Source organism: Patagioenas fasciata, chromosome 3 (genome assembly GCF_037038585.1).
Source record: "Patagioenas fasciata isolate bPatFas1 chromosome 3, bPatFas1.hap1, whole genome shotgun sequence".
In the NCBI taxonomy this organism is placed as follows: domain Eukaryota; kingdom Metazoa; phylum Chordata; class Aves; order Columbiformes; family Columbidae; genus Patagioenas; species Patagioenas fasciata.
The window spans coordinates 71,846,853-71,872,474 of NC_092522.1; the positions used below are offsets into that span (position 1 = coordinate 71,846,853).

At 38.2% G+C, this 25,622-nt stretch overlaps 1 protein-coding gene across 2 annotated transcripts in view; it reads right to left on the bottom strand.

Annotated features, from left to right (window-relative positions):
* Positions 1-10,247: 10,247 nt before the first annotated feature.
* The window catches only part of CLVS2 (clavesin 2), a 60,294-nt gene continuing 44,919 nt past the window's right edge, over positions 10,248-25,622 (bottom strand). For both annotated transcript variants that reach the window (XM_071806583.1, XM_065834743.2), the window contains 2 exons: positions 23,188-23,408; positions 10,248-18,746 (listed from right to left, as the gene is read on the bottom strand). In XM_071806583.1, the coding sequence (XP_071662684.1) occupies positions 18,659-18,746; positions 23,188-23,408 (309 nt within the window). In that variant the 3' untranslated portion in view covers positions 10,248-18,658. The remainder of the gene's footprint in view (positions 18,747-23,187; positions 23,409-25,622) is intronic.

Consider the following 25,622-nt stretch of genomic DNA (forward strand, 5'->3'; position numbering starts at 1 on the left):
TGTGGTAGGTTCCAACTGCACCACTTAAAACAGCTTTGGTTGTCTGGATTGTGAAACACGGTTAGCAAAAGAGACAAGGAGACCTTAGAGTACAGCCTTTGGGGGGAAGGCTTTGAACTTCCATTGCTGTTTGAACAGCTGCTGCTTTTTTCAAGGAAGAGAGTGAGATGACCATAGAAGAACTGTTCTCCAGATTTATAGGCAATGAGTCCTTAAATCTGGCACAGGACCCAATGTTTTTGGGATTTTTTTTGTTTTTAAGAAATTAGGAAGAACTTCAAACTGTGCTACATGTCCATTCCAAAAGCTGGTTTAATGTTAAGTGTGCACTGAATGTGATAAGGGGCAATTTTTAAGATCTACTGCAGTGCCTTTTATTGATCCATTACCATGCAGATCAGTTGTTCTGGAAGCCTGAGGTTACATCCCTCACACTTCTGAGGACTTGAATATTCACCATAATAAAGATCAACTTGGAAAGGTGTTATGTCATAACAGAGTACATTCCTTTTCATTGTCCCTGGAAAGAGCATCCTGTGCACATTTCAGTACTCACAGCATGAGTCAACATGTCTTCTTTGGGACATGCAAAGGTGCATCTTTGAAGATTAAGGTCCTGATTAAATATATTTTATTAAGCAAGCATTTTCCTTCTGAGACCTACCTTTTAATGACAAATAAAAGGTGTGAAAGGGCTTCCTACTGTTGTTTAGTAATTTGCAAAGAAAACATTCTCTTCTCCTTTGTACTGCCACTGTGCGCCGTGTATGCTGTTTCAGGTTCCCATTATGCCTCCCTTACCAGTCATACCAATAGCTTCTCATACCTAAGATTTCTGCTTTAGGATGTGATGAGTAGTGCCTTAGAAGTGACCCTTCCTCTTTATTGACTAGGGTGCATAGAACTGGCTCATATGTAGCCTACATTTGGTCAAATGAATCCTGACTCACATGATAATTATGAGCTGGTTTTATTGTACATATCCCTCACATAAGTATCCAGTAGTTTTACCTTTGCATCAAAAGTTCACACCATAACAGCAGGTAGTTCCTGTCAGATTAACAATGCAAAACATAACATTCAGAGCATAGATTATATGAAGAATCTCATCTCAAGGTAGATGGAGTATCTTCAAAGCACGGTGGTACATTTAATTTGGCTGAAGGAGTGGTAATGTCAGTGTCATCATGAAACAATAACCCATTATAGATGCAGACAAAGAGGAAAAGAATGTTTTTCAGCTTGGAAAAATTTCTATAGGTAGATGAATGTATAGGTATAATTGTAAGTATAGATACAGATAGACTTTGTAAAGTTGTACTTCACCAGTAATAAGAAAAATATTAGGTAACAAACGAGCTTCCATATGGCAGAAAGCCAGATTATATTATTTTGAAAACAGAAACAATGCTGAAAATCACATATGTCATATACCTGAATACAATTCTATTGTGAATGGATTTAACCACCAGGAGCTATACAATCCAATTCCTCTGAACCTAGTAGCTGCCTACCCTTCCTAGTGCTGCCATTCACATGCACCACTGTGTGTACTTCTGTCTCACACCATTCATTTCCATAACAGGGATTTTAAGAACCAGGAGTGCTTTAAATGCATTTTTCTCAGTCCTAGCCCTTTGAATTGTAGAACTGTGATTTTGGAGGAACTACATGACAATAAAGCAATTAACATGTATTTTCCAGTCTTATTTATCTTCTGCAGACATGTTACTCTCAAGAAGAAAATAAAGGATCTTTCTGGAAAACAAAGCCTGTCTTTAACACCTTTGTGAACCCCAAACCTGGTAAAGGTCTGCATGCCAGGCAGCTTTTCAGGTGCCTTGCCCTTGTATTATTGTTTTAGAAAATACCTCAATATCACTTGGGGGAAAAAAAAAAAAAAAAAAAGGTGCATTTCCTCCATTTTTCTGCAATGTACTTCACAAGGGAGGAAGCAGAACCAGGAGATACAGCTCTCTTCTTTCTTTCTTTCTCTTTCTTTCTTTCTTTCTTTCCTTCTTTCTTTCTTTCTTCCTTCCTTTCTTCCTTTCTTCCTTTCTTCCATTCTTTCTTCCTTCCTTCCTTTCTTCCTTCCTTTCTTCCTTCCTTCCTTTCTTTCTCTTTCTTTCTTTCTTTCTTTCTTTCTTTCTTTCTTTCTTTCTTTCTTTCTTTCTTTCTTTTTCTCTTTCTTTCTTTCTTTCTTTCTTTCTTTCTTTCTTTCTTTCTTTCTTCCTTCCTTCCTTCCTTCCTTCCTTCCTTCCTTCCTTTCGTCCTTTCTTCCTCTCTTTCTTCCTTTCTTTCTTCCTTCCTCTCTTTCTTCCTTCCTTCCTTTCTTTCTTTCTTTCTTTCTTTCTTTCTTTCTTTCTTTCTTTCTTTCTTTCTTCCTTTCTTTCTTTCCTTTCTTTCTCTTTCTCTCTTTTGCTCTTTCTTCTCTTTCTCTCTTTCTTCTGTTCTTCCTTCCTTTCTTTCTTTTCCTTCCTTTCTCTTTCTCTCTTTCTCTTTCTTCTCTTCTTCCTTCCTTTCTTTCTTTTCCTTCCTTTCTCTTTCTCTCTTTCTCTTTCTTCTCTTCTTCCTTCCTTTCTTTCTTTTCCTTCCTTTCTCTTTCTCTCTTTCTCTCTTTCTTCTCTTTCTCTCTTTCTTCTGTTCTTCCTTCCTTTCTTTGTTTTCCTTCCTTCCTTCCTTCCTTCCTTCCTTCCTTCCTTCCTTCCTTCCTTCCTTCCTTCCTTCCTTCCTTCCTTCCTCTTCCTTTCCTTTCCTTTCCTTTCCTTTCCTTTCCTTTCCTTTCCTTTCCTTTCCTTTCCTTTCCTTTCCTTTCCTTTCCTTTCCTTTCCTTTCCTTTCCTTTCCTTTCCTTTCCTTTCCTTTCCTTTCCTTTCCTTTCCTTTCCTCTCCTCTCCTCTCCTCTCCTCTCCTCTCCTCTCCTCTCCTCTCCTCTCCTCTCCTCTCCTTTTCCATTTCTCCCCTCACTTTATCTTGAGTGTGAACTCCAGTCAAGGGCCATGGCCCTATTCATAGAAATCTTGATTTTAAAAGCGGGGTGGGGGGGAGCGAAATCTGTTTTCCTAGTTAGACCATCACCTACCTCCAGGCATAGTGGGGTTTACATATCCAAATTTTGATTACTGTGGTGTAGGTGTCTCCATGAAAGTTAGTCACTTGGCTCCCTTGGCAGAGAGTCATAGGATCAATAGCACACAGCTCATCTCACCTAGGACACAACCCTGACAATGAATTTTCTTCTCCCCAGTCAGAGAAGGGATCCAGGAAATTACCTTAACTGCAAATGTCTAAAGTTGAGTGAGATTAATACCCCACATCTGTCTAAAATGATAGCAAGCCCCTATAAGCATAACAGCCTTTGAAGAATCACAAAAGAAGACAGCTCTTCTAACAAGCAAATCTTAAATCCATCACAGTTTTGGATGCCATATAAATCTGTAGCATGCAAGCTATTTTTAGTCAAAGTAGGAAAAGCCATACTGGGCAAGACTAAAGGCTAAGCTGGTCCTCTTTCTGACAGTGGGCAGAAGCTGATGCAAGAAGGAACTTGGAATACTTGGAGCCCTGTGTCTCAAGATCTCCCTGAACCAGTGGCCTTTTTTTTTTTTTTCTCCACATTCAATGACACTAGATGAATAATTCTTTAATGAATGTTATTTGAAGTCATATATACTTTGAACACCTAGAGTGCCCTGTGGCAACGAAGTAGAGGTTTTAATTAGAGGTTGCATGAAAACTCACTTCCTCTTGTGTATCCTCAATGCACAGTCTGATCATTTTGTGTGATGACTCTTCACTCTCGTACGAAGGAAAACAAGGCCATTCAGTTTCTCCAAGCCACTCATGAGTTTGCAGGCTTTCATTGTGCCTCAAAGCTGACTAGCTATTTTCAGGGTTGAGCTGCCCTAGCACGTTTACTCTCCATGTGCAGATACCATTACATCATCATTATTATCACTCTCTGTGAATTTTAGCTTTATTATGTCCTCTCTGTGTGAGCCAGCTCCAAAATGTGCTTTCTAGATTGACTGCTGATGGCAGCCAACAACACTGAAAAGGGGATACAATTCTTTTTGTAAATAACACAAAAACACATGGTGCGCTCCTTGCTGAAATAAACTGATTTTCAGTTGGTTAGATGATCAGAGAGGAAAAGGAACCCTTATACCCTCAAATAACACTTAAAGCATGGCATTATTTTTCCTAATGCTTTACTTCCTTGACATGACAGTCAGGTCTGGATCTTCCCTAACTTTTTCCTCTCTTATCCCCACTTCCTCACTCTCTGGTGTTGTTCTTTTTGCTTTCTTGATATGCACAAGTTCTTTGTCTATTATGGTAGCAAGAAATATGTTTATTTTTACATGTGGTTAATACATTCATAAGTGCTTCTGGCATAGTATGTCCAATAATTAAATTATTTTGAACAGAAATATGGAAAACCACCAATTTGTTTACTTAATACATGCTTCAGAAGAAAATCTTTTAGGCTGTTCTCAGGTGAAATTTGAAGAGGCAGAAACTTTGGTATAGCTGAAGAGAAAGGAAAAAAAGAATAAAACTTTGAATGGACGAATATGCTTATGAAGGGCTGGAGGCATATACTAATAAAATCATGACCTTCCTGAAAGTAACCTACAGCAAACTAGAGAAGCTGATCCAAACCAAAAATAAAAAAGGAAATTTTATTCCTCAGAACAATGTATGGATTTTGAAATTATATTAATCTCAAATTATAATGAAGCGTAAAAATTTTTTTAAAAAGTTTTAATAAAATATTCAGATGTAAGCAGAAATATTGTATGTTATTGTTTTAACTAATATCAACAAAAGAAAAACTGTATCCAAGTAAATGTATTTAAGTTGGTTTAAAGGTTTACTTCGAAAATGTAGATGAGATTGAAAGGTTTCACATTTCAACTTCACTATATCCAAAATCTCCAGAAGGAAAGAGCCTCTTGGACAAATTCTCACTCAAAAGAATAAGGAAAGCGAAGCTTCATTGTGGAAAAAATTCAAAGGCTTAAAAGAGTACCCTCCCTCCCTGATACTGGGAATCCAAATAGGGTGACATTAATTATCTGTGCTCTGGAATTATGGAGTTCACTGGCTGTGGATGTCATGGAGGTAATAAAGCTGAGGGATGAGTTGCCTGAATTTATAGAGCAGGTGCAAGCATTAACTAAACTTTTCAGAAGACTAGTCTTACATTTTAAGATGGGAGTTAATGATCTGATTATTTTTCTAGTTCAGTAAATCAGCAAGTAAGTGACTTACAGTATCCTCTTATTCTCTTTAATCTTATTTGAGTGAATCAGTGAAAGGAACTGAAATATACTCACTATCTATGACATTTTGAGTGAAGCAACAGAGCATTTTCAATCTAAGAGTTTCTCTTCCATGAGAGATTGTGGTGGTTTGGCACGGAGTTTTATTAGACACAAAAGCAAACATTACCTGAGAACAAAACGTTACCTGAGAACAAAACACTATCTGAGAACAAAACATGACCTGAGACTTCCTTCAAAAAATATAATGTTAATAATTCAGATTCATAATACTATTTTAACATTAATAATTGGAATAGTGGTTTTGATTCATTTTTAGAAAATAGTTATACATTATAAACTGTCATAAAATTTCCTTTTGAGAAGGAAAATCATAGACAAGTCATTTTAATCAAAATGCTCTTGCAAATAAATACTGCAAACTATAACATTAAAATCAATACCAGTAATGCTACAAGTCTCTGGTAGTTTTCCTCACAAAATAAAAAGTCTCTTTGGAACACTTTTTCAGCTTGGAAAAGCTGACAGTTTTATTCTCTGCCTTCCCAAAATCAGTTCTCTGACAGCACCAATACTTTTCTCCCTAGGGCACAGTAGTTTTGCTCAGTGAGGCTTTGTGACGAAAATCCCACAGAAATTAAAATCCATACAAAGTACCATTTATAAAGAAGAGGTTTATGTGTCTGAAATCCAAACGAAGGAGCTTTGCCATATCTGGCCTCTATGGTGCCTCATTATTTAAGTACTTTGGCCCATAACACAAACTCACTTCTCCAATCTGAAACTCACAAATGTCACTCTGCAAACAAGCGGTGGTGAAATGGGACAGTCAGGTACTTCATTATGTGGCATGCAAAAAAACGCACAGCATTCCCTGGTAGGCATTTTAAATAGATAAATTCTTATTTGAGCTTAAATAAGTAAGTAAATAAGCAGTCATCTTATTAGAGCTTACTTTTTTTGCACAAGGGAAAACAATGAGAAGGTAAAACTTATTGTTTCCAGGGAAAAATACTCAAGGTAAACCATGCTATTTGCATTTTATTGTCTCTGTAGAGGTGTAAATTGCTGTTATCTTGGGTTTCATATTCCACTGATAAGGTGCTTCTAGGAAAGGGAAACTAAGCACAAAATTGGCATGATTATGCATTTCTGAGATACTTATGTTTAATCATTATAAACAGCTGATCTTTTAATAATAAACTGGGGGGACCAAACAATCAAAAATAATTGTCTGCAGCTGCAGGATTATGAAAACATCACGTGATGGATTACCTTAAAATGGACCCCCAAAAAAAGCCCTACCACAAAAACTACCTCAGCATCAATAAAATTAGAAGGCAAGGAATTCACAATAACTGAAGACTAAAGAAATTCCTATATAGTAGAAGGCGAAGAAGCAATAGTAGTAGGTTACATTCCCACCTTCCCTGAAAACCTCCGTGAGATCCTCCACAAAAACAGCAAGTGCTGGAAGTTACAGGAATTATGGCTTGAGGTCAATCTCAGTTAACGCCTGTATTTTAGTTAATCCACACTGCTCTGCGGTTGCCTCTGCATTTTACTAAAGCCTTATAATAAGGTGGTTTTCTCATGGTGAGAACTCAACAGTAGGCTTTTCCATAGTATGTTCTCTTATTAATTCAGCTGATTTACGTGTCTTACTAACAGACACATTAATTTTGCCCTTTCTTTAATTCTGGGGTTTGAAGACCATCATGTCCTAGTGACTGCAAACCACACTTGAAGAAACTACATACCTGACAGGTGTCTTTACAAGGGTTTTTCCAAACAGTGCTGCATCTTGATTTCATGATCGAGTTCAGTCTGTAACTTTTTTCAAACTATATTATATGTCAAATGTCTTTAATGACACTACAATAACAGAAGAAGTTGTTATGGTTTAGCACACTTATACAGGGGGAACGTGCAATTTACAGATGAGATCACCCTGATGCACCACATGGGCTGAGATCCATGGCTACAGGTTTTTTAAAGAACAAACTCACACATATGAGGAATTCAATCAAGAAAGCTCAATATAAGCAGTAGCATGCCAGTTCCATGTTTCTTTTCTGGTTTTTCCTTCTGCAAACAAGATGTTTTATTTCTCCTTGAGGTCTTTGCTATATGAGCATTTAAAGGACAGAATAATAATAATAATGTAAAGCCTTTAAAGAAAAAAAAAATGCAGTTGACAGTATGATGCATAGTTGTACCTCATTCCTTATTCTGAGAACGTAAGATTTCAGGATATTTTCTACTTGTTTTTGGAAACTAAACTGTAAAAGTTCATATGTGTTTTTAAAAAAATATGGAAGAATTGTAAAGATTTTGAATTTGCTATCATTTTTCACCATTGTTTTAATTTAGAAACTAACTAAAACTGTGACATTTCATATTCACGTTTTATAAAGTTTCAGGTTATGCATCAGCTAAAAGAAAAAAAAATGATTTTTTTTTTTCTGATTAAGAGCAGCATTTCAACCACAGTTTTTTCATCAGGTTTAGCCTTTATGCAGTGATTTTGGGAACTTGATATGGTCAGATCAGTCTGATTCCTACTTCATTGCTTCACAAGGAAGAAATTGGTTCTTTCCAGTAATTGAAATGAATCCACTAGCATTAATACTGCTGGAAATAAAATTTAAACAAAGATATTTCATTAATAGGAAACTTTCTCAAAGTTTAAGAAGAGGCAAGGCATTAAATTTTCACAAAAGAATAAACTTCAAAAGTTGTAGCTCTGAATAGAACAGAACAATAGAGTTTTTAAAAAGTCCCCATTTTGACTAGTATGACACATTTTTGCTATATATGCACATTCTCAGCTGTATTCCGAGTATTCAACAGTTAAGCTGATGGAGGAAGGGAAGAAAGATTGCCTGACAGCCTGGTAATCTGTCCAGAGGGGAAGGGACACTGTCAGTCAGGGTTCAGATACTGGAAGGGCTTTTGACCAGCCCACCATCTGTACAGGTCTAGAAGGCCAAATGCTATTTTTCCTCACTACTCAACTCATGAGAATGCAATCAGCACTGTTAAGACATGTGCAAGCAATGAGGCAAAGTATTTTATTTTCTACTGTCATAGAGCACTTTCAGTTTTGTGAACACTTACTATGTTTATATCATGCTCAACGGACACTTACAAGGTTCTGTAAACATCACCAGTACTACTGACATTAATATTAATAGCATTCCTCCCAATTTCACTATCCAGTCCTGTATCCTACACCATTACAGCGCTATTGTAGGCTGCACCAAAGCTGTAGTAGCTTAATAGGTAATTAATGCTCCAGACAAGTCTCCAATAGTTCTGCGCATCCTGTTGGCCATGTCTCCACACCGGTAAGGGTTATATTTGGCTGGAAGCTGTGTATCATCTCCTGCCCATTCAGAAACACTGGTGCCTGACAGCAAGGGCTCGCTCTGCTTGACGTCAGGGAGTGAAAAGCATTGGTCTCCTCTGTCGACATGCCTACTTTTAAGGAACTAGATGTCTAATCTCTCTGCGTAGCCCTGGTGTAGGTACTTGTACCCTGATTCACTCAAAGTAAAGGCAATTCTGGTACTCCTTCCTCCATCCTCCAGCCCACAGTCTGGTCTCCTCTGGTAGGAACTAAAGGTGCTGGAGACACACAGGATGTGCAGGATGCTCGAGTCAGCTCCCACATCTGGGCCAGGCAACCTGTCACACTGTGCTGTCATGTGTCAACACAGATGTGAACTTTGAGGCCTCTTTTTCCCAAAGATAGCTGATATTGGTAAAAGGGCTCCAAAATGAGAGGTGGGGGAGACAAGTGCACAGGTACACGCACACACCAGGATCACATTGCTTTCAGGGAAAAGCAGCCAAGGAACATACAAATGGATATTGATTGTAACTCAAAGCACTGTAGTGAGGTATTGCAGTAAACCACACCAGCTTACAGAGGCTTTAATTCTGCACAGTAAGTGAGATGTGAGGGGTTTCAAAGGGAGCAGAGAGCTTTATTGACACCTATCTTGTTGCAGCTGTAATGATGAAATGCACCCTTGTGCAGCACTGGCTTATATACTGTACACAACAATGTAGTACCTGAGAGGTGAAGGACTACAGGAGAAACCATCCGTATTTTTTCAACATAGTAATTGGGAAATCCGTACTTCTTGGGAAGTTACACCTTGTTGAACTGTCATAAGGAATACATTGGAATATACCACTGAGATAATGTGTGAAACAGAAAGCTACTGCAGTATATTTTTTTTAATCTACGTAAACAGAAGATATAGAAAACAGACATAAAATGTGAATAGGTGTCCTTACACCTCAAGTAAGGAATACTACAGAAAGGACACTGGAGAGGCACAGAAACACAAGGCTATCATTTACTGGGTCTCACCCTCCCAAGAAAAATATAATCAGGAATGAAATATCGTCATTCTGCGGGCACTGCTTCAGAGCCACATAGCTTGTTCCGTCCTACCCTGGTTACTCTCTCCTGAAAACAGCAACATTTTCCTGAAGAGGCATCTCTGTGAGGAGCTAATACCACTTCTCCCTGATGTGGCATCAAAAGAAAAGTCAATGAGCATGAGAGGATGCTAGGGAACACAGTACAGAAGAAGTTAAGAGGCAGGAGAGTAGGAAAGATCTTTGAGAGGAAAATGAGCTTTTCCTGGCTGCATCTCTGCATGATCTTCACCTGTGAGGACATTCACAACTTGCAGACTTCCAAGCGACAGCTCACAACAGTATTGTAAACATGGAATATGTTAGCTCTCTAAAACTTTAGACATTTGGTGTTACCAGCAAAAAACTTACATGCTGATATGCCACTCAGTTATTTCTCATTTTTTGTTCAAAACTTTGAAAAAATTCAAGTACAGTTCATCCAATTAAAATATGTCCTACATACACATTTTAGCACAAGCAAGCCAGACAAACACTCCCATGTACACACACACACAAAAAAATATATATATATGTATTTTAATTTTCATTTGGTCATATTTTATTTAACAGAATGTCATTCTTCCTCAGTAATCAACAATGACTTAAAGTAGTAGTACTCTCCAAAGCAGCCCATCGATCACAGAGAAGTGTTGATATTTAAATATACAATATAAAGAGTGACATGTTTCACAAAGTTGCTTAATCTTCAGATTTAGATTGGAACACAACAGAACAAAAGTAACCAGCTTACTAGGTCCAAGAAGAAAATCCAAACTGACAAGAAATTCTGAAAAGAGAATAGTTACTGAAAGTATACATAGAGAGAACTTGATTGATAGACTTGTCCTGGCTTTACAAATCTCAGACCCCCTGAGTCCTAGTAGTACTAAACTGAGAAACAAACAAATTTTATCCTGAGGATACAAGCACTGTTTGTGAATTACCCCTGTAATTTATTTTTTAAATTTTTATATGGTGCTATAGTATTTTCAGTAAGGCTCCAAAGTAGATTGCTGCATGCAAAAAAATATATTCAGTGGTTACTGCTACACAAGTACTACAAATCATGAGAGCCTTGAGGCACAGATAGCCAATCTAGCAATTTTAGATGTTGCCATGACTCCCTGTTAATCATTATTCTCATAAGAGAGTTGTATTAATATTAATAATTATGTAAATCCTTTTACATTTGCATGAGTGCAGAACCAACAGAGTTAGAGTGAGTTGTTCACAGCCTTCATTGGGACTGGAGTACTTCCATAAGCAGGTGTTGCTTAAATGCTGGGGCAGTAGTCCCTACCTGTAGAGTGATAATTAACAGCCAGGAGAAGGTAACATCCTAGATGACTATAGCTCTCTCAGATGACTGTCTATCTATACCTGTACAGACTCCTAGCCAGACTTTTCTGTATTTCTCTCTGATTAAGTCAGCTGTTGCTCTCATTTATATTTCATCCTGTTACCAGAGAAATATTAAGGAAAGTATTTAAAATAGTGGTCTCCAAGCTCCAGTCTGCAGATAATCAGGGTGTTGGATTTTTTTTTTACAGTTTTCTCCAATTATTTGCAGAATAAAGTACATACAGAAGACAGAATGATGTTGAATGCAAGGGGGTAGGATGAAGAGCTGGGAGAGGTTTCTAGGACACAATTCACAGAACAGTCCATAGAGTGAAAGAGCTAGAGAACCACATGATTTAAAAGAGACATTATTTTCAAGTTGAACATTAGTTAACTGCAAAGCATTTTTTCAAATAGTGTCAGGTATTCTATATGTGCCTCTCTGAATATTTTCATAGTTTTAGAATAACATTTTCTACCATTTAATTTCTTCTGCCACTGATGCACGAAAGACGCACATGAACCTCAGAGAAAACCATATTTAAGGGAAAGCGGTTATACAAGAAATCTCATCTAGGATATAATGCAACCAAACCCTGAAACTCATAATCTTAGGCATTACTTGTAACAATCACCAATTTATATTTTTAGACATTAAGTGTAATGCTTAAAGTTGTCAGCGTCCTTTAAATCATCTGCATTCTGAGTAACTAATGGCTACAATTAACATCACCAGCAGAACGTTAAAAGACACAGGATACAGATCACCAGCTACAGTTCAAAGACTGTGTAATTAGCATGAGACACCAAGGTGCACCAGGGAGATTCCCACACCACATACACTCACAGTCTTCTACACAGAGCAGGCACTGATGCTGATGTCAGGGCAAGGCAGGCTTCAATCCGAGCAAGAGCTGAATTCTCTCACAAAATTACCTCTGCAGCAGGGACTTGCAGAATGCATCCCTTCCTTCTCTTGCTATGGGCATGTTAGTGGACATTCACCTTCCAGCTCCTGCATTCTACATGCTACTCCCATCCCAAGAGCCACCATGGAAACACCAGCAGCAGAGGCAGTTCAGGCCTGGCGTATACATCAGCTTTAAATGTATCGAAACCAAGTTCATGTTGGAAAGAGAGAATGATGTTCTCTCTCCTTTCTGATGACAGATGTGTGGTGGGGTTAGTAAATTCCCTCATATTATAGAGCAAGTGAAAGCCTCCCTCACCATTACATTGAAATGACTGATCAGTTCACTCCAACTCCCCAATGCTATTTTCTTCATAGGCCTCCTACCTTTCCTTAAAAGCATGGAAGGCCTCCTACCTTTCCTTTCCTTCTCTCCCTGCACGACTTCTTCAGCTATACAGGATGTGGTCTTTCACATAATCCTTCAGGTAGCCAGGTCTGAGTCAGCGTGGGGCCCACCCCCAGCTCAGAATCTGGTGGCATGCACTGATCATTAAACCATGTTCACAAGCTCAGCTACTGCACCTACAATTTCACATGGTAACTCAAGCATTTTCTAAAGATTTAGGAAACTCTGGCATGGCCATACAATGTAGAACATGATAAAACAGAAACTCTGCTCATAATGTAGATGGGGGACACAAGACAGGCTACTGATCCACTTCTTGGAAATGTTCATGCAAATTCACTCACATCATTTTTGCCATTTATATGGCTCTCCACTGCAGGGTTGCTTCTGCTTTTTATTTTCTTTGTTGTGTTCTATCATCTTCTATTATCTTTTCTCTTGATTTTTTCTCCCCTTAAATTTTTATTAACCAAGGGACCTGATTTGAGATGCCTGCCTTTAGGCACTGCTGTGCATTGCCTACAATGTGACAGCCTCTTTAAGGAATCACAGCAGCATTTCCATATCAAATACAAATCTTAATTAACCCCCACCATTCATCTGCTGCAAATTGACAGATATGCCAATTCTCTGGATGCAAATTCTCTACTAAAGCCAAAGGAAGCTTTGTCACACGTTTATTAGAGAGGACTTACTGTAAGTGACTGGTTCAGAAACAACAGAGCTGGCTGACGAGAGTCCCCATAGACAAAATACTGTGGTCATGTTTTAACAAAAATGTGTGCCATAAGGAAGCATGAGCATCTTCCCTTGGAGGCATCTGTATTTTGCCTGTGTGTAGTGATTCCCTTCCATTTGCATTCCACAGACATTCTATCAACTCACATTTTGAACTCACTACAGAAACTTCTTTTTTCTCTCCTTCTAAACTCATACCATGTGAGTCTGGCATGCCTGGTATTAAAGTAGTTTACACACACAAAACATTTGAGAATGAGTGACAAAGTAGTGGGAGCTTGTGTTCTATGTTCAACTTCACCACTACACAGCATACAACAAGTTGGTTTTTTTTAACAACAAAATCACTTTGCAAATTGTGCAATCCAACAGGGGTCAATGCCATTGTGTGGCAACAAACCCATACAAAGTGAACAAATTCAGATCCCAAAAGCTGATATAAAAAAAAATTCCCACAGAACTGAAAGCTGAAATGCAGGTTGAAGGGTATGTACAAATCAATGTGCTAAATGCAGACCCTTGACACAGGATCATGCAAGGTTACAAGGCAACACAGGATGTGGAGTCTTATCTACCCAGCTTGCACTTTCATTTGTGGTCACTTAAGCATGCCTGTAAACAAAACACCGATATTCCTTGTATAGTTAATGGAGATAAGTATCTTTCGAGGTCCTCAAAAGGAGATATTCCCTGATCAAGTTCAGATTTCTTTACTGGGCGGACAAGACTTCCTATTGGAGGTCTTCGGAATAAAATATATTTTTTCCATTTATTATACAGGGAAGAAAGGCATTCCATTTGGGGCACATAATGCCTTTTTACCATCTCCTCAGCAGAAATGGTAAAATGTACATTCAGATTTAACTCCACAGAATAGCAGATCACCCTGGTTTGTGAAGGTCTCATGGTAAAATGTTTAGGTAGGTTTCTGAAGAAACCAGGCATAACTGAATCAACAACCAGACATTGTTCTCACACAAAACAGGGACACATTTTTTTCTCTCCTGCAGTTCAAACCAGACTGAGAGATCACAGTGTCATTTTTGCCCTATATAAACACAATGTGAATGACTTCCATTGAGAGTTTAATGTCTCTAACTGGCTATGTTTCTGTTTTGCTACCTGAAAAATGGGTAACTATTATTTTCTTGATTTCATAGTGTGCTTTGGACTTCGTGGACAAAAGTTTCTCAGCACCACAAACACATGCTCATAAGCTATTTGCAAAATGCCTTTCTTTAGAAGAACATGATACAGCTAGCCACGTGACTAAGTGATTTTTCAGTGCAATCCTTTGAGACATTTGCTCTTGCCTTTGACATCGATATTTACCTTCCAAATTTGTGCTGGTACCCAATGCTCTCAATAACTCAGCAGGACATTCCCCGCAGGAAAACAAATATTATCAAAACCAAACTCAGTCCCGCCCCCACCAAATTCTGTTTCAATATTCTAAACAAAATCCCGATGCCTGATTTTGAATTTTTCTCCCAAACTTGACATTTTCAAAAATCTTCTGCTAATAATAGAAACAATATAATAACAGGGACATGACCAAAGCTTATTGCAAAGTGTTTCCCAGGTAATTCTAAATAGTAGTTGTTATCATGCTTGGTTAACTTTTTAATTTGCCAAACAGAACAGATAAATAATAAAAGGCATGTACAAAATACTCTCAGGTTACAATTTTGTCAGGTAATGTGCTGAGGCATTGCTGTGACTGTGACTAAATAACACAAGGAGCATTCCATGCAAGGTACCAAGCTAAAACAATTATTTCAGAGACACATTAAAGCGCATCTGCTTCTCCATATATCAATGACCTCTTGAGGTCCCTTCTACTACTGTTTTCTTTAATTCTGTGTTTAGTTTATGTATGTCTCTACAAATATCTTTTCTGACGAGGCACAACATGTTTGCAGAGTGCAAAACATCTTTTTCAATTTGCTATACAGTAAATTTACATTTTTGTAAAGATTTCTTAAAGATATTTTACAGCTAAAACCTATTGGAGTCTGTGTATTTGTTGGAACTTAGTGGGACTGATTACCTGTCTTTATAAAGCCAAGAGACTATGGAAATTTCTGATGGCAGAAGGAAGGCTTTGGGTTTCCATAACTTTTCTATATATTTTTAAGCATTATTTCATGGAAGAGACATCAAGTAAGGTGAAATTTTTAGATCTTGCCAAAGGTCTGAAACTATCAATTTTTACACTTTTTTTTCCCTTTTTTCACTTAGTTGCTTGGACAGGTGTGTCCGGTTTTTCCACTAAGATCCTCATATTGCAAGATTTTTTTATATGCATATCAGCATGCATAATTACAACAAGGTTTATTCTACTCAATATACAACAAAGGTAAGAAATTAAGAGAAACTCCTCCCACGCATTTGAATTCTATTTTTAGCACTTCAGTTCTGCTATAAAAATTAGACATCAATTCCTATGATAATAATAATAAAGCCTGGAAAAAGTTTTCAGTCCAAATTTAATCTATTAAAAATTGACCTACCTATAAAGATTTTCTACAAGAAGCAAAAGAAAGGTGGAAATCCTTTATAGACCCTGATGTGTAAAAGAGAAATGCCTTCAAAGAATACTGAGAGTGTGTAAAGGATAATTATTTTTCTTAACCTTTTTCATATTCTTACCCAATATCACAACTGCAGATACCACTGTTAGAATTTGCTTCAGCAAAATAAAAGTCACAGCTGCAAAGACCTGTAGCCCAACTCTTTAACACTGAGGATCTTATTGAAAAAGTACATTATTCTTAGTGAGAGATGAGGTCGCAGTTACACAAAATTATAATATATACTACTTTCACTTTCTGGAAAGAATATATTAATACACATTAAATTGAAGCTGAAATCAGGCATCAGAAAACATTACATAAAGTACAGTTAAGTGCATAAATAAAGGATTTACAAACACAACAAATTTTTAAGCTTCAAAACAAATTTTAAGCTTCATACAGCTGAGCAGACACACTTTCTTGCAAAGATGTTCTGTGGGGATCTAAGAAGCATTTGCATTTTCTGACCAGATAGCTGGTGTACTCTAAAATCAGCAATGTGCTGGTTTACACCAAGGTTGGGCCCACGTATCCAAAAGCATCCATCAAGATTTTGGTCAGCATTGTATCACAGTTTGCAAACATATGGAATACTGACTAAATCCTGAAGTCCTCACAAGGAAAAATAATCTAATGATGTTAGAGTTTTATCTGAAAGGGTTTAAAAATCAGATCAATGGCAATACACTATTCTAGTAACCATAAGTGTGGGCATGTTATAACATACATTCAAATATGGCACTTATGCAAACCCTAGAGACACATCTCACCTATCCAGCGTGATGTTACAAGGTACGCAAAAAATAGGACTGAGTAAAATAATATATAAGGATTCATCAGTCTTTCAAGTCTCTCAAACCATAGAAGTAGTATTACAACAGTTTCTACTATGAACACTTGTAGGACAGACTGAAAAGACATTCAGGCTCCATATCTTTTCTCTTTGCATTTCATGACACGTATCATGAAAACATAATTAAGAGAGCAGAAAAGCGATGACTTGCTCACACAAGTTCCTGCATTGAAATCATATGTTGGGGCATACTCTATTTCTGCTGTGAATGAACTGCAAAGTAGGAAAGCTTTATGTGTGTGCTGCCTGGGCTAACCAAGGGTGGTGCTGGAAGAGACAGGGTTGTCTCAGCCCTGAGAAATGCCAAAGCTGTCACCACAGGAGTCACAGATAAACTCTGAGATGTCACGCTTCCAAGATTGCACTCTCTGCTCACTCTTAACTCATCCCAGTCTACTCAGTCTTACAGCTACAATCATCCTGGGCAGTGAGAGGTGACCTACAGCTGGTGACTTTGAAACGTCAGTGATCACTGAAGTGGATGGAAGAAATTCTTTAAACTCCGGCACTTGAGAGGTGGGGTTGCTGCAAACTATTTCCTCCGCTGTGGTCAGTGTATTCTTAACTAATCCCTGCACTGCCCAGACACGGTCTTACAATGCCTCTAATTATTCAGATGTCATGGTGGGCAACCTGTGTCTTCTCACCCTCATTGCAGAGTTAAGTCCTAATAAGAAACTACGTTCTTGCCTTGGCATACAACAGGCTGCACACACATCAGCCAGCACACAACAAAGATGACACAGCCCCTGTGTTTCATATTATTTACCTAATCCCTAGTGAAACTTGTTGCCCTTTTGAGGTAAAATGTATTTCTCTATTATGGCACATGTTCAATATATACAGTCACATTACAACCAAAACAAAAGTGTCCTAAACACATAGGCTGAGATGTTTGACTACAACTTATACTAATCTTTGCTTGGAGTGGGATGCTGTTGTCTTATGGAAAGTTTTACTATCTTAATAATGACATTGTCTCAATATACAATCTATAATATATCTAAGTACATTGAATAGGCATGATTTCTTGTACAAACCGTCAATTAAATATACTTGTCTAACAATGTCACCTTGTATGCTTGCCAGAGATTGGTAAAAATATATATGTATCCAGTCTCCTAGTGCACAGTATTCAGTGATTGATTTTCCACCTCTGCTGCCAGGCTTTACTTTTGAATATTGGTTATTACACTCTATTTAGAGGACTATTTTCTCATTCCAGCGGAGAACAGAGTTCTGGAAAAATTCTTGATGTGCACCCAAAATGCAAGAGAAGTAACTCCAATGTGGCCCACATGACAATACCCCGATTAGGGTAACGAGACATTCTACTTGCGAACTCTAAAGGAAAAGTTAAGGAAGAAACCTCACAGATCCATACAGCCAAACAACAAGGTTGTCAAAGAGTTGGTTCCAGTTCATCTCTTACCTTTTTCACAATGCTACATGGTTTATGGTAAATCACAATCCTAAGCCACAATGTTATTTGGGAAATCAATTCCTACAGTTAGGAAATATTTGACTGATTGCAGCATCTCCAAGTTCTAATATTCCCTCTTTTTCTCTGCACACTAGATGAGCATTGCAGAGAGAAAACAAAACAGCAGTCAATATGCTAGCTGCAATATGGCTTCCTATAAGAAGGACAACATTTAATTGGCTTTGATACTTTTCCTTGTTCAGTATGTGTTTCTCTCTGTGTATGTGTGTGCATGTGTGAGCGCACACACGTTTCCTTCTCTTTTTTATGGTGCACTTCATTAACATATTTAATAGTCGCTCAGTTCCATACCATTTGTTTACCATAACTTACAAAGTCAAATTGGAGGATTATATTGTATTTACAAACAAGTTGGCACTTACAGAATAAATTATTGATTCCTCTTTATTTTTTATGTCATTTTATTTTCCTTTTTTCTCCTCTTCTTCTTCACCCCAGGGCATCCAAAATTCAGGCAGAATAGTAAAACCTGCTGCCTGATGCCATTATGCTACATTAACAAGAGTAAATGGGATTCCAGCTGGTACACTCTTTCCCAAAGGTTTGCTTGCTGCTGAGAGACAGTGCCTTCCACCTCAGTTCATGTTCAATGCTCAGAAACTGTTAGTCAAGTGAAAGCAAAGGCTGCATGTTTTCCTCCTCGTTCTTATCCATGCGTTTCAGCACCCCAGGATCCACAACCGACTGAGACCTGCGGAGGATAATATGTTTATTTGACATTTATAGATCAAGAAAAATGAGGGTAAACCTCAGCTTTTTTGTGTTTAATTTCTGCCAGGGCTTAAAAATAGTGGTACAGCACTACCTGAGCATGTGATCATTGCAAACAGTCAGAAAATACCCTCATGGAATAATTATACGGCTTTAACAGGCTCAGTGCTGGTCTGTGGATATAGGAGCAAAAGGTGGAGTACAGCATATCCTCTTTTCTTCAGTGAAACAGGGTGCATCCTCAGCACACAACAGAGGGCAAACTAAGCTGTCTCTTGTATTGACTTGAGCACTGAGCCTCTCTACCAGGAGGTTATATGGCACTGGGCTGGTAAAGAAGGTACAATTCAGCCACCCAGCTGGCTAATGGCACACTGCAATCAGTGGCATGTGTTAGCTGGAAGGACGAGTTGCTCCTTTTCTGAATGGCACTTAAGCACAACATTGCGAGTTCCTAAGCCAAGCCTAGGGAGTCCTGCCATGGCCAGCAGGATTTCTGGAGCAACGGATACATCTGTCAAACTCACTTATCAGCTCAACTAAACAGAGGAGAGAAGGACGGTAAGGACAAATCCAGTGACGACTGTAACATTTCTCCAGATTCTCTGATTCAGCACAGAAGCATAACACTGATACTGGTACTTTGCAACAGCCATGTGTGAGGGGAAAAGAGGAAACCGCAACCTCCAGCAAAATCAAATGTTCCATCAAAAATCAAGTCCAAAGTGTTAAGGTGGGTCTTACATCACCTATGTCTCAATTTGTCAAAAAGCAGACACTTCTGAGGTACAATAAATGCAATCCTTATTAGATGTTTCCTTTAGTGAGATAAATCTTATGCTAGAAAAGCCTTTCTCCCTTCTGTAAAGTCTTGAGATGGCTAGTGCATGTGTACATCTCTACAATGTAGGATTCTATTTTTGATTAATGGAAACACACTAACTGCAGCATTGCTACAGATCTGCCCATTTGGAGAGCAACAGCACAGAGAAAAACCTTTACCAATTCTGTTCTCTCCTAAGATACAGAGTCAATTCCCCACTCCTATAAACCGGTATCATTCACTGAAACCAATGGATGAGGCTGATAGCAAAAGACAATTTGGTCTTTCTCAAAAAATCTAAATAAAATCTTCAAAAACTCAAGAAAAGATCTCTGAAATAAAGCCTATGTGAAAACTTTAAACACATTTTCTGATAATACTTAGCCATTCTCTTACTAATGCTAAAATCAAGAAAAATAGATTTAAAAATTTTATGGTCTCTCTTGTGATAAACATAATTTAAAAGTTTTAATTAAAACTGTACAATAACCCTCATCTAGAACGCTGGTCAGTTCCTCAGGCAGGAAGCTAAATCACTGAATTAAAGATGCTTTTTAAAATCTTCACAAAGTACCGTGCCAATGCAAAGCTGATTGAAAATTTTCTGGTGGGAAGCTGTACTCCTAGAAAATCTGGTTCATCAAGATAAATAAATGCTGTGGAAGCATATTAGTTTTGAAGGAGTCCAAATCGAATGCAAGTACTAATAGGAGAATGAGCATTTTCCTAGGCTGCCAACATCTGAGCAGCCAAGGTTTTCAGTTCTCATCCAGTGAAGTGAAAGCAAGCTGGAAATACTGCAAACCTGGGCTCAAATTCCCAGTGAGGCAGTATTGGCCATAAATTCCCAGGGCTTCCAAACTCTCCAATGCCAAGACAGATGTGAAAATGGAACTGCACAAATCCTGATCTATGGGCTGTAAGCTCAGGAGTTCAAATGCCTTGAAGAAGGAGAAAAAATTTTCAATCAGTTTAAAATCAACATCTATTGTCATGTTTCATTCCTTTCAGCAGTAACTCATGAATGGAGGCAGGTAAAAGGAAAAACATTTGTCTAAGTCTATAGCACCTTCTATCTATATCTCCCAAATAACTTTACAGACATTACTGGACAAATTCTCAGAAAATACAGCAGGACAGAGTTGTACTACAAAGTCCTATTGCAGAGGTGAGGAACCAAAGCCACACACAGATACTTTGCAAAGCTGATCAACACAGACATTTGCCCTGCGGGGTTAGCTGAAAACAGGATTCAGGTCCAGGCAGCTCCAGCTGAGTGCCTCATCAAAAGTTCAAGGAGATCTGGAGGAACATGACTGGTTCATATAGGAGTAAAAATGAGAATCAAATAAGTGAATTCTCAGCAGGTTTAAGAAGGATATTATTTCAGAGCAATAAACCAATTTTAAAATTGCAAGCCAAATTAAACAAGATAATTGCTGGAGATCTGCTAGATGCCTGTGAAATTTGTTCTTCGAAGTTGAGCACTTTCATTGACTTACTGTCATGCTTTTTTATATGTCAAAAGCCTTCTGCTGTAGTAACATACCACACTGAGTGTGGTTTTAAACTGAGTGAAATAATCCATCAGGTGCCAAATTCAAGTTAAATTTAATTTTTAATGAAATATGGTTTATCTGTTTTACCTTAACTTTTCTAAGTCCATTTTAACACAGATTGTGCATTTAATAAATCAAAGTCCCTGGACTTTCTGTCCATCTTACTACCATTCCCTTTTACTTGGTACTAGCACAGAAAGTCTACTTTTAGTTCTTTTTACATCCAACAACAGGGAAGAAGGATTCCAGAAGGCACTGCAGACATGCTAACTGAAAAAAAGAATGTGAAAAAGGTAAGGAAATTTCAGCTAAATATAATATAGATACGAATTTCAACATGCTTATTTTCTGCAGTATGTCGCTCACTATGTCAGCTATCCCAAACTGAAAGAATGTAGCGTAATTCTGCATGAAGGATTTCTGAAGCACAAGTTAAATGAGAAGAGGCAACCGTGAGAAAGCATTCTTTGAGAAAGAATGCAGAATCTTGTCGATCCACTGCTTTCCTATTTAATAATGTGCTTGCCCAGGATAGTCTGGAAAAGTCTGCTCCAAAGGGTCTTGTCACAGGCCTTCTCATGGTTTTTTGCTGCATCCTTGGATGAATCTATTTACTCTGATGTCTTCATTTTGCAACAGTAAGATTTCTGCATTTCAGGTGCTAAATTCCACCCTTCTCTCCAAGACATCTTCTTTATTGTCTCCTAGCTCCTGCATTACAGTCAATTAATATATAAAGGTATTGCTCACTTTTTCACTTCCTTTGGCCCTTTGCTGTCTCATTTTCTTTATTACATGTGTTAACTGCATCTTTGTCATAAGGCTTCAGGACCTTTTTTAGATTCTCCTTATCCTAGTTCATTCCCATTCAGTCTCTTCCTATTTCCCACTTGCACTGTATGTATTTTTTTCAACACAAAATCCTTAAACTTCACTGCTTTTCTTCTTTTTTTATTCCTGTGACAATCTCCTGTTGTTTCCTCTCTATTTCCCAAAAAAATACCTCCCTTTCAAACTGCACTGCCCTCCTCAATCTGTGTCCTCTGTTTTCCAGCCAAAATCATCTTCCTGGCTGAGTAGTCTGAAAATATTTTATCCTGTTTCATCTGTTTCCAGAGTGTCTCTCCCTTTTGCATCAAATGCCATCTCCTGAAACTGAATTCTCAGCTTAGCATATTCTGACTTAATTTTAATGACTTCATATTTTGTTTTCTGCTCTGTTTGTTCTCTGCTGATTCACTGCTAGGCCTATCCTTTATGAGCTGTTCTCCGACTTTTGTTGTCTTGCTCTATCTTTTCTATCACCCTGTTGTAACCTTTTCCCTCTCCCTTCTACTACCCCAGATTTACGCCATCCGAGTGAATCATCTCACTCCTTCCATAGTTACTGAAGAGTTAACTATAATAACTTCTCCCTAGACTTTGCTTGATTTTCAATGGCAAAATGCAGTAAGCAATTACACCATGTCTTCTCAAAGAGAAGAATATCAGAACACCAGGATTTTTGCCAGACTTGAGTATAATGACGGGCACTGATTTTTGTCCTGGTTCTCCTCACTACTTTTTCTCATGTTGTGTGCAGTCACTGTGACTGATAGTTCAGATGCTGTAAATGTCCTGGCACCCACAGGCTTGTAGATACCAGGCACTGGGCTGTGAGATGGAGGAAGGTAAGAGTTATCATCACTGCCCAGCTGGATAATTGGCCCAAATGTATATTGTGCACTGAGGCTCACTCCAGCTAGCACTGTCTCTCTAATACGTACCATAGGCTAGGGTGGGATATCAGTCTATTCCAAACACAGCACTGTATACACTACCTACATGGCACCAAACAATTAGCTGCACTGAGGTCACAACTCTCATGGGTAGTAATCAACACTATGGTCTATAACCAACTGCGATATTAAGAAAGGGGGGGAAAAAAAGGGTCCTCATATATAATAAACTGAAGGAACTATCTGCAGCTTCATAAAAGACGGAGATGGCAAACATTAATCTTATAGCAATACTAGAAGACCACAGAACCTTTAACCCACCTTTTCATGGATTTGGGAGAGAGGTCCTTTTCTATATCCTTTGCAGGAGCATTGTAGGAGTCAGCATTGCATTCGCTGTCATCGTCGTATTCATGGTCAAGCAGTGTTCTTGCCCACGTCCCCATGTCATAGGGTGGCAACATTCCTCCAAACTCTGAAGGCAGGATCTCAGGATGTATTAGCTGATGCAGGCTGTTGAGGTTATTACCATGCAGGAATATCTGTATGTACACATGCAGGTAAAACCAAAGCAATATCATTAAAACCCGAATTACATCATCATTATCAGAGGATATTGGGCAGTTTCAGTATTCTGGCTGTGCTGGGCTAGCAGAGATCACCTCTGCTTAAGCATAGTCATATTATGTTCATAAACACACAAAGTGATTAAAGTATGAATGAATTAAAATGTTTACATCACAAGGGCCTTAAGGAGGGTAAGAACTGATGCCTGGTAACTACACGGACTGAAAATTAGACAGACAGACTGACTATCTCTTGTTACTTGCTTTCTCTAATCCTGTGAATTAAATTCAGTGAATAAGTTAAGAACATAAATCATAAATAAAATTAATATTCACTGTATACATTAAGGACTATATATTGACTTTCAGAATTGAACCATTAGTCCTATAAATAAGATAAATAGTGCAGTGTAATGAAAACTCCACTGGTAACTACCATCCATACTTGACAATATATGAAGTAAATAATAACAATAAAATAATTTCTGTGATAACAATGCGGAAATAGTTGATGTACCATTTGATATCTTCCACCACTGTTTAGGTAGACTGATTATCAACTATGCTTCACATTTTTATATATGTATTTATATTAATATGACATATATGTATATGGATACTTGTATTTATGTTTATGTTTAACCTTATTGTTTGTCCTTCTGGATCTGGAACATCTGACTGATGAGCATTAGAAACAGACCACCTCTGGATTTGGATGACCTTCTCCCACAGACACGTGGGCCCTGCAGGCCTTCTACTGGGAGGAAATGGCTGCTCTTGGTATGGTTACACAGACAGCTCACAGCAGTTATTTCTAGACTAGCAAGTAAGATGGGCCAGGATTCACTCTTTGGGACTGGGAGTGAGTGCAGTGGCACAGTTCATATGCAGATGGTTAAACCCCTTTCACCTCCAGAACAAGCTCATCTCAGCCATACTGCTCACTGGTCCACATCATCCCCAAAATTGTTACTAGGCAACATCTAAGAAAGCACCGGCTGGCACTGGCCAGTACCCTCCCAGAAAGTGCCATACAATTAAACAGCAGGAATGGCATTGCCCAACCCTTTTTAATGGAGTAGCACAGAAACAGGCAGGAAGGCAAGGTGGCACATTGCCTTTTAACAGCAGATGGGCATCACATTCCCCAACTTCCAGTCAACTGGGACCTCCCCAGTTAGCCAGAACTGCTGATAAATAACTGAAAGTGGCTTAGTGATCACCTCCACCAGCTCCCTCAGCACGCCTGGACGGATCCCATCTGGCCTCATAGACCTGTGTGTGTCTAAGTGGAGTAGCACGTCACTAACCATTTCCCCTTGGATTATTGGGGCTTCATTCTGCTCCCTGTCTCATGATTTATCAAGAGTTAAATTTAAAAAGGCAGAAAGACAAAAAGACCAAGTATATGCTTGTTTCATGTTGCTTTCAGCCCATCTTCCAGTCAGCTGTGGAGACAAGAAGCTTACTATGACCATGCAAACCCAGTAATGTTCATCCACCTCAGAAAGGAATTTATCCTTGTGTAAAGGAACAAATATTAATGGTAAAAGTAATTTGCTTTACGGTGCCTTTCCAACTTAATGTTTCAATTTTTAGCAATAGTTTTCATACACGCCTAGTACTACCTTTATCTGAATACAGCTAGCAGTTGCAAATCTACCAGAGATATTAAAAAAGTATAAAATAATTTAGGATAAACACAATACATAAATAACAAGCCTGATAGAATTCTGAAGATAATTCTTCTGGGTTTGAGATTTTCACAATCATTTGTTCTGTCTCTTACAGGTTTTTTTAAAGTTGATTTTAAATTTTATGTGCTGGGCACAACTTTCACATTTTGACACTAAGTTTTGGACTCTAAATCAATATTTAACCACCTGTCTACTTCTTATAGACAGCCAGTATTGATAATAACATTTGTAAAAAGTCAGTGTTTCTGGAAATGTATGCCACTCATTCAGGTGTCCAAATGGAAATTTAGAAGCTAACTGATAAGCACCCATTACCAACTGCCTTGTCACTTATTTTTAATGTTGTAACATACCCATGAGCTGTAGTGTACTCCCTGGTTATGCATATTTAACACTTGACTTAAAAAGGCTTCAAACATATCTGGCGCTATAATGTTCTTTGTTGAAGCTGTAGTCAACGGAGTGCAACTGAACCCTGTAAAATGGGGTTTTA